The sequence below is a fragment of the Colletotrichum spaethianum genome (assembly GCF_022836535.1).
Source record: "Colletotrichum spaethianum MAFF 239500 DNA, contig01, whole genome shotgun sequence".
NCBI classification, from domain to species: domain Eukaryota; kingdom Fungi; phylum Ascomycota; class Sordariomycetes; order Glomerellales; family Glomerellaceae; genus Colletotrichum; species Colletotrichum spaethianum.
Window position 1 is genome coordinate 2,509,098 of NW_026054771.1, and position 12,693 is coordinate 2,521,790.

A 12,693-nucleotide genomic window follows, 5' to 3' on the forward strand; every position below is an offset into this window, starting at 1 on the left:
CCCCGGCATCAATGCGATCGACCAACAACGAACAAACAAGGAACGAAACGGGCAGCATCCTCAAGTTTGACGTCGAATCGTTTAGGCCAAAGTTCACCGACGCGGGTCCTTTCCGCAGGACGACTCGGTCACATCATGATGTGATGGCCGATCCAGCTAGTCCCAGAAATCGAAAACGCACGAGATGTCAAGCAAACCCTTCCAGATATGGAAACTCAAGTAAGCCAAAATGGAAAGACCAAATTCCACAGGATTCTAAAGGGGCAGCAGAGGGGGAGAAGGATGAGGAGGAGGAGGAGGAGGAAGGGTCACCGAGCAAAAGGCTCGCTTGTCCTTTCTACAAGTTTGACCGAGTCGGCCACCTACACTGTGCTCGCTTCCATTTGAAGCGGGTAAAGGATGTGAAGCAACACCTTCTTCGAAAACATCGATTTCATTGCAGAGGCTGCTGTGAGGGATTCCGGGATAAAGAAAAGTGTACAGCCCATGTTAATGCTCAGCAATGCCATATTGGGTCCAATTCCCAGGCTGATGCAATTGCTGAAGGCATCTCAGAGGATCAGAAAGTCGAACTCCTAAAGAGAATGAACGGCGGCTCTAGAGGAGAAGAGCATTCCTGGTACAGCATCTGGGATATTCTGTTCCCTGCGCAACCGATTCCGGACTCGCCATTTCTTAAAAGCGGAGTTGAAGAAGTCATCTACACTGTCTGCGACTTGTGGCAGAAGAACGGTTCCAAGGTCTTGTCCTCTATCGAGAATGCTCAATCTCCGACAGATATGGTAACCGGGACAGACCAGACCCATCTGGGATCATCCCCTCCATTTGGGACGTCCGATAACCATCATTTACTGCGGCTTTTGGGCGAACTCGCAAAAGTGAGTGTTCCACAGGGTGATGACGGGGGCATATGTTCCACCACAGCGCAGGTCTACCTCCCGACATCAGGCTCCAACACACTATCCGTGTCTCATACACTCTTGAAGACTGAGAAAGATGGAAGGTCAGTGACAAGATGACACGTCGAGTCAAAACTGAACTTTTGAAAACTAGTTTAAGACAAAACATAGAGATGTCTGTCACTCAGCGCTGGAGAAATGACGGGATCTTGTCAATCTTCTCTTCATGGTATGATGCCTACTTGAGCTACAAGGCCATTGCACTTACCGTAGTATACATGTAGCTTGATTTAGTGAAACTGCACAGAGCAATTGACGTCTGTGAGTCCCTTCCATATTTTCCATCCTAAAAGTGATGGCGAGGATGCCTTACATATTAATCTTTTTGGTATGTCCTACTGGATACGAGTGGCGTTTTAGGCTGGCCCAACTTACCGTGAAGAACAAATATATCTTACACCCAAGAACCTGTCCTCCATCAAAATGGACGACATGATCCTATAGACGGCGTGAGTTCAATTCTGAGTAGGCCATCACGGTCCGAGATGACTACATATGAAGGGTCTCGGACAACTTGAACGATATATACACATATGCCTTGAGAGAGACACTGTAGGGATGCAACCGCATTTCACAGCCGTGTTCTTTAGATGCTACGCCACGAACGTAGCTCAGGCTGTGTAGGCGTGCTACTTCTATTGCCATTGCATCACCTTTGCCCCTTATCGCCCAGCTTTTATCTTCAGGGTCAACGATCTATGCAGCTATTTACATTGGGATTGTGCAATATTCCATCCAAAAAGATATTGATCACTTCCCCGAGTACTGTTGCGTGAAGTCCCGCCATCTCTCCTGCTGCCACGGCGACTTTCCCGGTCGATTCTCTTAGCTCCTCAACGTAGCACCTTATCAAAGCCAAACCTCGAATTTTATAAAAGGCCCTGAAATGACATACCTCAGAACCAATTGTGTCGGTCAAATAGGACGATTTCGGACGTTGCCTTTCTTCGGCAAACAGGATCTTCCATATTGCAAACCATTGCTTCTTGCGACTTGGAATCTTCCGGGTGCGTGAAATAAGATCGTCCTGATCCTTCGTGACGCCGCAAAAAGTTGGATAATCTTTGATGTCACAGTCACGTTTGATAATGTGTTTGTCTCGTTCAGCAGCAGAGACGAAGGGCCGAATGCAAACAGGGCAGTGATAAGGTAGACGGTGTGCTCTCCAGAGATGGTCTCTGACTTCTGACATCGTGTTCAAGCCATTGCTTTTCAGACAGGCAAGATGTTCCAGGGGCTTTGCAACAAAGAAGGGGCACGCAAACTCTGTAGATTGAGTGAGAATGGCTTTTCGTTGTGTGGCGTATCTCCCGTGCTTCCGAGAACCATTTGGCGCTCTCTTCCCTCGTAACTTCTGCCTTTCAGTCTCGTGAGCGGCTATATGGCGAGCATTCCGGAAATGTTGTAGAACCTGCTGGGCTAGACGCCTGACAAATGTAGGTTCATTTGTATAGGTAACCTTACTCGATGAGCACCGGTCTGAGAAGGTCGTGGTTGCGATCTTTGTGAAGCTAATGTCGCTCTCCGTAGCGTTTTCATTAGATGCCCTCAAGTCAGAAGTTGATATTAAGGCGTACGTGCTTTGTTGTACAGAACCACCTATTGCTTCACGGCCAGTTCCTCCCATCGTATCTTGATTCGGCTCTAGCTGTGAACCTTCGCGGTCCGAGCATATCAAGGGCTTTCCCACCTGCACCCAATCGAGATTGGCATCTTTGGCCAACACGGAACCGCCGGCAGTGTTGGGTGTATGCGGAGGATCGCAAAACGTTTGATGATTGTATTCGGTGAAAAAGTTGCCCTCAGGTTTTCTTTTGCTCATGGATGGCTGTATGCAGTCGATCAAAGCCCTTTGTTGAGACGCCATATGCCACCCTATGGGGACAGGCCCTCGATTGTTATGGTTCATAACGGTGTTGATGTCTCCGGATTCAATTATGACTCGGATAGTGGTGGTGGGCTCCTCTATCAGTGCCATTTGTGTCATGCTCGACGATACGCGGGAGAAAATCCCGCCAGGCTTTCCTCGGATCAAAATACCGCATCGCTTAGTATGATCAGGCTCTTTTCGTCGCATTCCAAGATCGAGGAAAATGTCCTGATCCCGCCTCGAACATGTGCCTTGTATCAAAACACCCCGGTTGGTCAACGCAGCGAAACCGTCCAGTTGAAAAGGCGCGGAGGCAAGTTCTGAGTGGCCAAATCCCTCGAATTCTTCAATTGACCTGGCAAATACCCCTCGCGGTGACGTGTCTTCCGAGCTGGTCCAGGCGAACAAGGACATATCGTTGGTTGACTTCAGAATTTCCTCCTGAAGACGTCGAAACGCCACCTCTTTTCCTTCGCCATAAACGATGGGCATGCGGATGCCGAAAATACCTATAAGAGCATATGACAAATCTTCGTCATAAGAGCCTCCTCGTCCTACTGCCCATGACATTCTTCGTGCAATCGACGTACTGTAAATAGCGTTTCTCTTGGCTAGAATGTCCTCGCCGATTCCCATAATTCGTGACAGTAAAGACGAAAATGTGTCCGAAAGGCTTTCTCCTCTGAAGTGCCACTTTGAATCATAAAAGTTGATTCTTGGGGATATTAACAACTCTTGGAGGGTCCAGGCTCGGGACCAGAATAAAGACCGTTTCCACGTCTCTACGCAAGGGTGGGAAATTTCGCATGGTAGATCGAACAGGTAGGCCAAGCATAAGGCCGCTGCTTGGAAATAGTGCCATAAGGAATTTATGGTCTCGGAAACCTCTGCACTTGACTGTTTGTTGATGCATACAGAATCGATCCAGACAAAATCCAATCCATTCTGGAGTGCAAGAAGACATGCTCTGTTGATAATGGTATGCCGGTTTGTTTCAGGCGACTCGGCCGAGTCGTATGAAAACCATTCGTCATGTCCAGGGGAGGAGTACACATGCGAGAGGATGGCATATGGGAACGGAGGAGGAAAGTCGAACGACTCTAGCTCTCGGTTTCCAGCGTTGAGAAGCTTCATTTTGTGCGACAGCAATGATGGCGGAAAGAAATGGTCAGAATGGCTATGCAGGAACCAGATCTGAGTGGGGCAACGAGGCCCTTAAAAGTCTTTTACATTTGAATGGCAGATGCGAACACACCGTTTTGAGAGGCGCATTCCAAGGTTCAGCTGACGCATGTTTGTGTAGGAGTGTGCACATCGGTGCACTGGGCTAAGGTAGCCTGACTTGCTTGCCCGACAAGGCAAGACACCCACCGCTACACACATGACACCAAACAAGCCGGATGCAGCATTGGATTGCCTCGCAAAATTCGACTGCATCAAGAAAAGAACCTTTGTAGTTATCTAAATAGCACCTTGGCCGGAGGATGGAGCCTTGTCGGCTGGTGAGCCTGAAAAAACACATCGTAAATCACGTTTTGAGTAGATGCATGCCTTCAAGATGCCTGCCTTCAACGGCTGTACAGTGACTCACGCCCAGGCAGTATAAGGCGTATCTCAGGCCAACATCGGCACATCTTGGGCTGAGTGATTCGCATGCGATACAAGAGACTTTGCAATCATCACTCCACGATCTTCATCTTGATACGGTGCAAAGTCGCGAACATAGTCCACGTTTAGTGACGATAATTGAGGATCCCCATCTACACTAATGAGCCATCAATTATTAGTTTTTCAATTCTTATGGTAAATAACGTCCAGCTCCGCACTGCTACACATTAACAATTTCATTCCGCAACTCATTATATAATTGATGATTACGTCGCGATACACAGCCTAGATGCTCTGTCTCCAGACCTTCCATGTGAATTGTTCAAGTTCATATCAAAGGGATTTGTTAAGATATAGAGAATAAACAAGACTGATGTTTGTAAACTGTGTGCCATTCATTCAACACTCCAAGATTTGAAGCCTGCTTTGAGGAGACCTAGAGCCTGGCTGCTTGCGTCCTGAAGCAGCTGCTTGACATGTCTAGTATTCTAAGACCGTTTGATAAGCATGTTTGTGACTAACAAACTGGGGCTTGGGTTTGAAACATCGATCTTCCTTTCTCAAGATTCTTCTTGGATGATAAAGCGGTGTGATGTTTTTGTTATTTAGTATGCATCCCAACAACTCTCAGGCTGGCAGATCTGGTATGAGCAGTTGACAGATAAACATGATGTATTTCAGCCTGGGCTAAGCGCCACTTTTGGAGATTTGTTCTCAAGTAACAGAGTTACCGTCGAGAGGTAAGAATCAAGGAAAGTTTGTGCCTCTTAGTTATTGTGGATAATTGCTCGGTCGATATCAAGACAAAATTGGCAATGCGATGTAATTAGCATCAGAGGGCCGGACACCATACTAGAAGAAGTTGAAAGGCCATTGGAGGAAGTCAGCGACCCAGGCGGACCGCGCTCAATGCCCCGTCTCAACCTGAAGCCTTTCTAAAATATGGTGTGCCGCAAGCACAGATGCACAGATAACGCACAATAGTGCAGAAAGAACGGGGATTCCTGCTTACACCGAAGCCTCGTGATGTAGCCGTGCGCAAATAGCCGGGCGTTCCACACTGATTCCCCAGCACAATCTTCCTTAACCAATAGACTGCATGGGTACATTTATATATCCAAGAGGTGTAAGCTGACCGATGTCAAACTGTGTATAATTGTGGGTGTGCACAGGTATGTAACCAACCCAACCCTGGCTTGTTATGGAGGGTTTCTCCATATGCGACAGATGCCTCCGTCATCAAATGAGTCAGTTAGGCAGACTAGGTATTTGGCTTCTGGTTAGCAAAATCTATGTGAGCTTCTGGTCCCTTCAAAGGTCTTGAACAGCAGAGTCCCTTCGAACCTCTGTAGCCGCTTCTAAACCAAGGCACAACTTTGACATGCTAGAAGATCCATCGTCAAAAGCATTGATATTGGGCTAAATGCCTCCCGAGAGCATTTTAGATTTCAAGCGTGGAGTAATTGAGCCAGCCGTTGAAAGACTGATGGACTGGAATGGTTGTTTTTACGATAACCAACGGAGGACATTCATAGTAATAATAAATCTTCATATGATTAGAACTTGAGCCAAGAGGTTTTTAAGGCATCTAAAACAGTTTTTAACACAAATAAGGCTATGTGCTGCTTGAAAGCCTAGGTGATTGAAGCGTGGTTAGACTCTAATCATACCCAAATCAAAGGCAAATAGAGGTACAAAAGGTTACAGGTTTAATGGAGTAACATAAAAGTACGAGTCAGAGCACTGGCTTACTAAAGAATGCATTACGTCCTAAAATATAGAGTAGGTAGGTAGTCAGGAATAATCATGAAGTAAAACGTTAAGTGGCCCGCGTCAGTCTAGTACACCGCTGTTTCCAAAACTGGGATTTTCATTCGATGCCTGACATATTGAAAGAGTTTTTCAGCACTTTCAACTGGGAGGCGGTGCTCTTGAAACATGTTCTCCGGCATGCACAGCTCATTCCGTGGGTGAAGAAGACTTACGGTGAATGGTGCTTCCTTTTCTAACTGCAAGCTTACGCAGCGGTCATTGCATTCTCCCACGCTCAACGCCAATGAGAGCATTTATATGCCCCATGCAGGAAAGCTGAAAGAAACTCTAGAAATCAAACATTCCATGTTTCGACGGCCGATTCGAAAACGTTGTCTCCAACAACGCTCGTCAATTGAGGGATCACATGCGATGCAGGCCTTCTCTTTTCTCAACATAGCTGCCAATGGTCCTTTATCCGTTTCGTTGCCTGAGGGCTTCGGCATGACCGCCTTGCGCAAACTCCAAAATCGAAGGCAGCTCTCATGAACACTAACGGCATCAGACTCTTGCCGCAAGGCAACTTCTGTTCTTTCAGGGCATTGTTTCTTGATCTGGTGCCAACGCGCATAGCTTACCATTTGTCAGGGAAACCAAATGAGGTGGAAGTCCTTTCGAACCACCACTTGGTCGTCATTTCTCACCAGAAAGGCGGGATTGACTTGGAACTCAGGCAATAAGGATGCCACGAAGTTATTGCCAAGCGGATGCGGGCCCAATGATTTCTTCTGGCGTCTACTGGATGGCAGCCTGAGATCGGACGGAGACTTGGACAATCGTCTTGTACAGAAAGCTACACACTGATATTGTTTCCAAGAGTCAGATGGAAGCTACCTCTACCTTGTCGTGCCCCTTCTACACTCGCACACATTAATACATGTGAGCCCACAATCTGTCAATGGCGTTCTGTAGACCAACAAAGAGGTGAGTCCACATCTGCTACTCTCTGTTGATGATACGTGATTCAACTACGTAGATGCTTACACCAAAGGGTGGAAATCGAAAAAAAGTTAAAAAAAACCTGGGATTTGTGAGGACAAAAACGACGAAGGCGGTATAAATGGACCTTTGGGCTTTGGCTTTGAACTCAGGATGATAGACTGGAACACCTTTTTTGCCCGACCTCATCTGGCCGGATACGTTTCCAAGAATCTATGAAAAGGCACTCGGATCAAGACGAGGCAGCCTTCCTTCGACTCATCAAACGTAATAGCGCCGGGCAGGAACATAGCCATCGTTGTATAGTTGACGAGCCCTCCAACACATGTCAAAGAGCAGGGCTACCTACGACAAAGGACCGAGACCAAGCAGATGTGGAAGACGCCCAAGTCCAGACAACAGACTGCATGGGCAGGACTCTGAGGAGGGACTCTTGTTTCATACTCCATGTACGGTGGTAAAACACTGTTTCTCATGTTCGGTATGCAAAACCTCCTGGACCTGTGCCCAGCGGCATATGATGTATAGCTTCACCAGTCAACACACTCCTTTATTTGAGAGGCGTGATTCAGGGTGTTATACTGTGAGGTTGCTATGATTTAACCAAGGACTTGGCGACGAATTCTCTCGAAATCTAAGTATGCATGTCAACAGCTGCCGTTGCGTGATGAACCGCCATTGTGACTCTGCTGATGAATTGAACGGGCCGTCGTGTCAAGCAAGAATAGAAAACCCCCTACATATACTAGCCTCACATGGTAGGGGGCGTGTTTAAGCATCAACTTGCCCATTCTTACAACGATGACAAAGTCTTGAGTCCTAGTCAGCCTCTTTGTTGTCACTTCATTTGAAACCGAGACTTGAGAGCCGCCATGCGCGTGTCAATGAGACAGGACCTTGGTGCCCACATGGCAATTAGTGTGATCAACCCGCTCGGACAGGTGTGGATCATGACAAGTTTGGAGGATACCAAAGTCATGAAAAAATGACGCACGTTAACAGCCGACGCCTATTTCGAGTCATTGGCAGCGGCCAAACAAAACATTCCCTCAGCCGGAAAGCCCATGCGTTTCAACAGTCGTGGACAGAAATAAGATAATTATCATTTTGAACGAAGCCGAGCCCGACCGCGAGCGCCTCTCGCTCTCCGGGCCGATTTGAGTCCCGGCCAGGAGAGCGGAGGCGCATCTGTTGCGCAGGTTCGGGCTTTTTGGTCCCCAGCAATGTCATCGACCCTATCCATGCTACCTCTTTTTGATTGCGTGGTGAAAGTATTTTGGCCACCAATGATTGTCGTGTCCAACGATGAAGCTGCCCCATGTTTCCAGCCGTACGCCTATAGATGATAAAATAAAAACCAGGAAAACAGCACAAGTCTTACCCAAAACGATGTGCGTGGATATCCAAACACCAAATGCCGCAAAAGAAAAAATTGAACGCCGTCTCGTTAAGCCGTTGAGTGTTGATGATGAAGGGCAGTTGCGTCACCAGTCTTTTGAGATCACAGTGCCTACGTCCGCTGGTTGACGACCCACTTCTTCTTCTCCTTGGGGGGCTTCTCATCGTAGACCGCAGGATGGGACCCAGGCATAAATTGGCCAGGCGAGTTGACGATGCCGGCGTGGTTGACGTTGACGCCGGAGCCGGCGATGATGCCGCTGGGGCCCTGGTGGGCGTGCTTGCCGAGCTCGTACATACGGTCCTTCCGGCGGAGGTAGCGCCGACGCCAGATACAAGCGCCAACCCAGATGCCGGCGATAGCGACGACGAGGATCACGAGCATCACAACCCATCTCCAGTGGTTGGAGAGCCTGGAAAGGTGTTAGGACCTGCAAGAAGAATATCGACAATGAACTTGGAAGTCTTACCAGTCGCCACCGTTTCCGCTGTTGGAAGATCCTTTTGATGCTCCGCTCGTCGATGTGGATCCTGCGGCGGAGGATGACTGAGTAGCGGCACCGCCGGCAACGGAATTACAGAACGAGGTGTACCATCCTTGGATACTGCTGAAGCCGGCGGCATCGCAGCCCGCAGCGTCACATACACCGGTGGCGGCCGTCTTGAAAGGCTGGAGGTTTGCCTGACTGCAGAAGCAGGTGTCATAGACGTTGGCGTCGGCAGCCGGGACGGCAGGGGGCACGCAAGCACCATTGGCATCGTATAGCGGACCGCATTTCTGAGCGCAGGCCGGCAGGTCCGCAAAGGGCATAATCGTTGTCGTAAGACCAGCTGGACAATGATCAGATCATGCAACATCGTGACGGGGCTGTTGGGTGAGACTTACACATTTTGACGGTGTTATTGAGGGGTCAACCGGGAAAACTTGGAGAGTTGAAGGCTAGAGATATGGGAAGAAAAGGAACAGGAGGCCGAGTGATGTAGGTGCGTTGTCGCACGTGCAAGTCAACACGGGTCGTTGGAATGCGGAGTCGGCAGAGGCAATCGCGGGCAGGTATTTGCTCTTAATTGCGGGTGGCCCAAAACACAGATGGTGGTACGGGTATTAAGATTGAGCCACAATCCAGCGAGTCAAGCCCAGAGATTGGTTGGCGGCGGAAGAGGAACGCGAAGCGCAACGTGGAGTGGTGACGGCGAATTATGTGCGTCTTCTCAATCGAAATATGTTCTTGGAGTCGTGGGGAAATTTGGTGATCGCTCGGCAGCGTCTAATTTCGTCCCAAGTTGGTCGATGTTGAGCAAGGTCCAGCTGCCGTCCCAGCTTCTGGCACACGGACTGCCTCAAAGTGTCGTAATATTCGTTTGACGTCGGGGGGGGAAGATAGCCAAGTGCTGATGCTTTTCCCACGGGGCGGAATTCCGCGCGTCTGCAGGTTGTGTGCGTTGATCCTCAGGGGCTTCGTCCAACGCCTAAAGGGGTCGTGAATCACGCGGGCGGTAGCTCGTCACCAAATACTCGTTCGGTTCGGATTTCGGAGGACGGGGGATTAGAGGCAGGCGAGGTTCTCGTGTATGTAAGGCGGGCCCAAAGGAGTCGTCGAGGAGCCGAGTTTGGGTTAGGTCCTTGTTCGTATGTACGTCGTGCACCGGGGGGCGGTGTTCCAAGTGAGTGTCGGCTATCGAGAGGCAGACTACGTTGAATCGTGTGAGGTCGACGATGTCGGTCGGGATGGTTGAAGCGTGCAAGGTTCGGTTTGATCCTGACTCCCGGTCCTCCTCGAATGGTGACGGAGCGAGTTTACGGAGGGAGGAGGGGAAATGAGGGAGAAGAAACGGATATGGGTTGTTCGGGGACTTTGTCGATTTGTCGTGGTTGGAGAGAGGGAGAAAGTCGATGGTGGTCAGGAGGCAAGAGGAGGGACATGGGCAATTGATGACTGAGTTGGATGGCGGCCGATGGGCGGAGGGACGATTGGCACAAATCGACAGGGCAAAAAAGCAATAAATCGTGGTAAGACAGCCGGGGGCCAAGGACGGGCGATGCACCGATGCGATGGCATGACCCAGGGGTGGTACTTTGCACATCACTGTGCTGTACACATATGACCACGTACCCTTTCCAGGTTGTGCTGCTTGCCGATGCAGAAGCGCCGCCAGCCCCAGCAAACGGCTAAACAGCACCTGCATCTTCCACCACCACCACCCACCCCCCTTCCCCCTTCCACAACTCACAATAAACAGCGCCAGCCAGTACACCACAGCACGACAGCGAGGACAGCACTGACTAGCACACGCCATAGCGATCGGCTAGTACAAAGGCACATGAAGGGAAGAGCCCAGCTGGATAGAGGGGGCGCTTGTACGATCAGCGGGGCCCTGCTGCGTGTATGGCAAGGGAAGCGCTGCGAGAGCCACGGGTTCTCGGAGTCTCGTCAAGTCGACGGGCCAGCGACTGGGCCAGAGATTGGCTGAACTGGGTCTGGGGTTCCATGTCCCCTCCCTAACCACCCAAGAGTCCCTGGTCAAGGACGGGACAAGGATGGCTGCATCTTTGGGTTTAGGTTGGGGGATGAGGCGGGTCGCATGTTCCCACTGCCCAGAGTGCAAAGTCTCACGGGTGGAAACGGCCGCTGTGGGATTGAGCGAGAGCCTTCAGGACGGCCGGTACGTACTGTCTGCATCTCTTCCTTGCTCACCCTTGCTCTGGCGGCGTGTGTACTGATGCACTGGTTCATCCTCCATCTCACTCTCGTTGCCATCTCTCGCTCGTCATCTCACCCAGACTCTTCGCTCCGCTGCAGCCTGATGCATCTACGACACGGGAGTCTGTGATGACCGGCACACTGACGATGCGGTGCATGTCTCTGGGTGACTGGCAGGCGATATTGGACAAGAGAAGAAGCACCAGCCGGGCTGTGCAGGCGCCAGTTGAGCTAGCCGGACCGGCCGAGCGCGAGCTGGGGAGAGGCAGACGAGCGGCCAGCCAGCCATCTGAGAAACGACTAGGCTATTGAAGACACCACGGCACCTCTGCGGCGCAGGGCGTGTCCATCGTCGAGCGTGGCTTGCTGCCCTGTCAACTGCTGATTGTCCCTTTGTGGACGAGAGGAGACGAAAGAAGGCTCAAGGGAACCCGATACAATGGACAAAGACGCCGAGTGCCCAGGTGACGCAGGTGTCGAGCGAGGCGTCGACGAGCTCAACAGGGCGCGCCAAACCCAGGCTCCAAACTGTTCGCTCGCCTTTTTGTCTCCCAGCCCGTTTGTTAGAGGGACAGCGTCTCCCTCCTCTGTCCGCCTTCCCCATCTTGTAGCAACCCGTCTCCCCGCCAGGAGAACACAGGCAGCGCGGGCACCGGGCCAGAGGTGTACCCGACACAGCCGGGGACGGAAGTGTGCAATGGTGCAGGGGGTGGCTGGCTCATGAAGAGCGCGCCATTCCTCTTTCAGTCGTCGATTACCAGCCTTTGTGCAGCAATCTGTGGACAACGCTCGTCAGGGACGACGAGGTGGACTGGTCGAGAACAGATGAATCGAACGGTACGTGCCCCTAGAGTGAAGTTCCAGAGGGACAGAGAACACTGTAATTATTTACCATCCATCACTAAGGTAATTACCTAGCAAGGGTGAATTTCCAGGGTGAGAGAGAGCTGCTGCGGATTCGAGAGGACCCAAGCGCTCGTTTCTCTGTCTCAGCGGCCCTGCATCGCATCCAGCGATCAGCGCATGCTTGTTGCTTGTTGCTTGTTGCTGGCTGCTTGCTGCAAACACTTTCCAGTGTCTTCAGTCGAATCATTCGATGACATTGGCCGTCCCTGACCTTCGTCGTCTTCCCTTGCAAGCATGCCCCTTCATCCCCACCGAGTCCTGCCCAGCTACCTGCCGCTCGACCTCCTTGTCGGAAACACTGAAACTGAGGCGTATCCACGTGGAGAAGGGGCTACGGCGATGAAGGAGAAGCGAATCTCAAGGCAAAACACGGCGTCTGGGCTGCGTCAGGATGTTGCGGGTGCGCATTGAGCGATGGATTTGCTGTAGTGGTCTTGAAGGATTTTCTCTCTGCCGTCTCGTCTCAGGCATAGTCTTCCTACCCACAGCACAGCAGGCA

At 50.7% G+C, this 12,693-nt stretch overlaps 1 protein-coding gene across 1 annotated transcript; it reads right to left on the reverse strand.

The window, feature by feature from the left end:
* Positions 1-8,698: 8,698 nt before the first annotated feature.
* On the reverse strand, positions 8,699-9,476 carry ColSpa_00678 (uncharacterized protein; the record flags this gene model as incomplete). Its single annotated transcript, XM_049266890.1, has 3 exons — positions 8,699-8,999; positions 9,057-9,417; positions 9,473-9,476. 3 exons carry the CDS (start codon positions 9,474-9,476, stop codon positions 8,699-8,701), a joined length of 666 nt encoding a protein of 221 aa, XP_049122847.1.
* Positions 9,477-12,693: the final 3,217 nt, after the last annotated feature.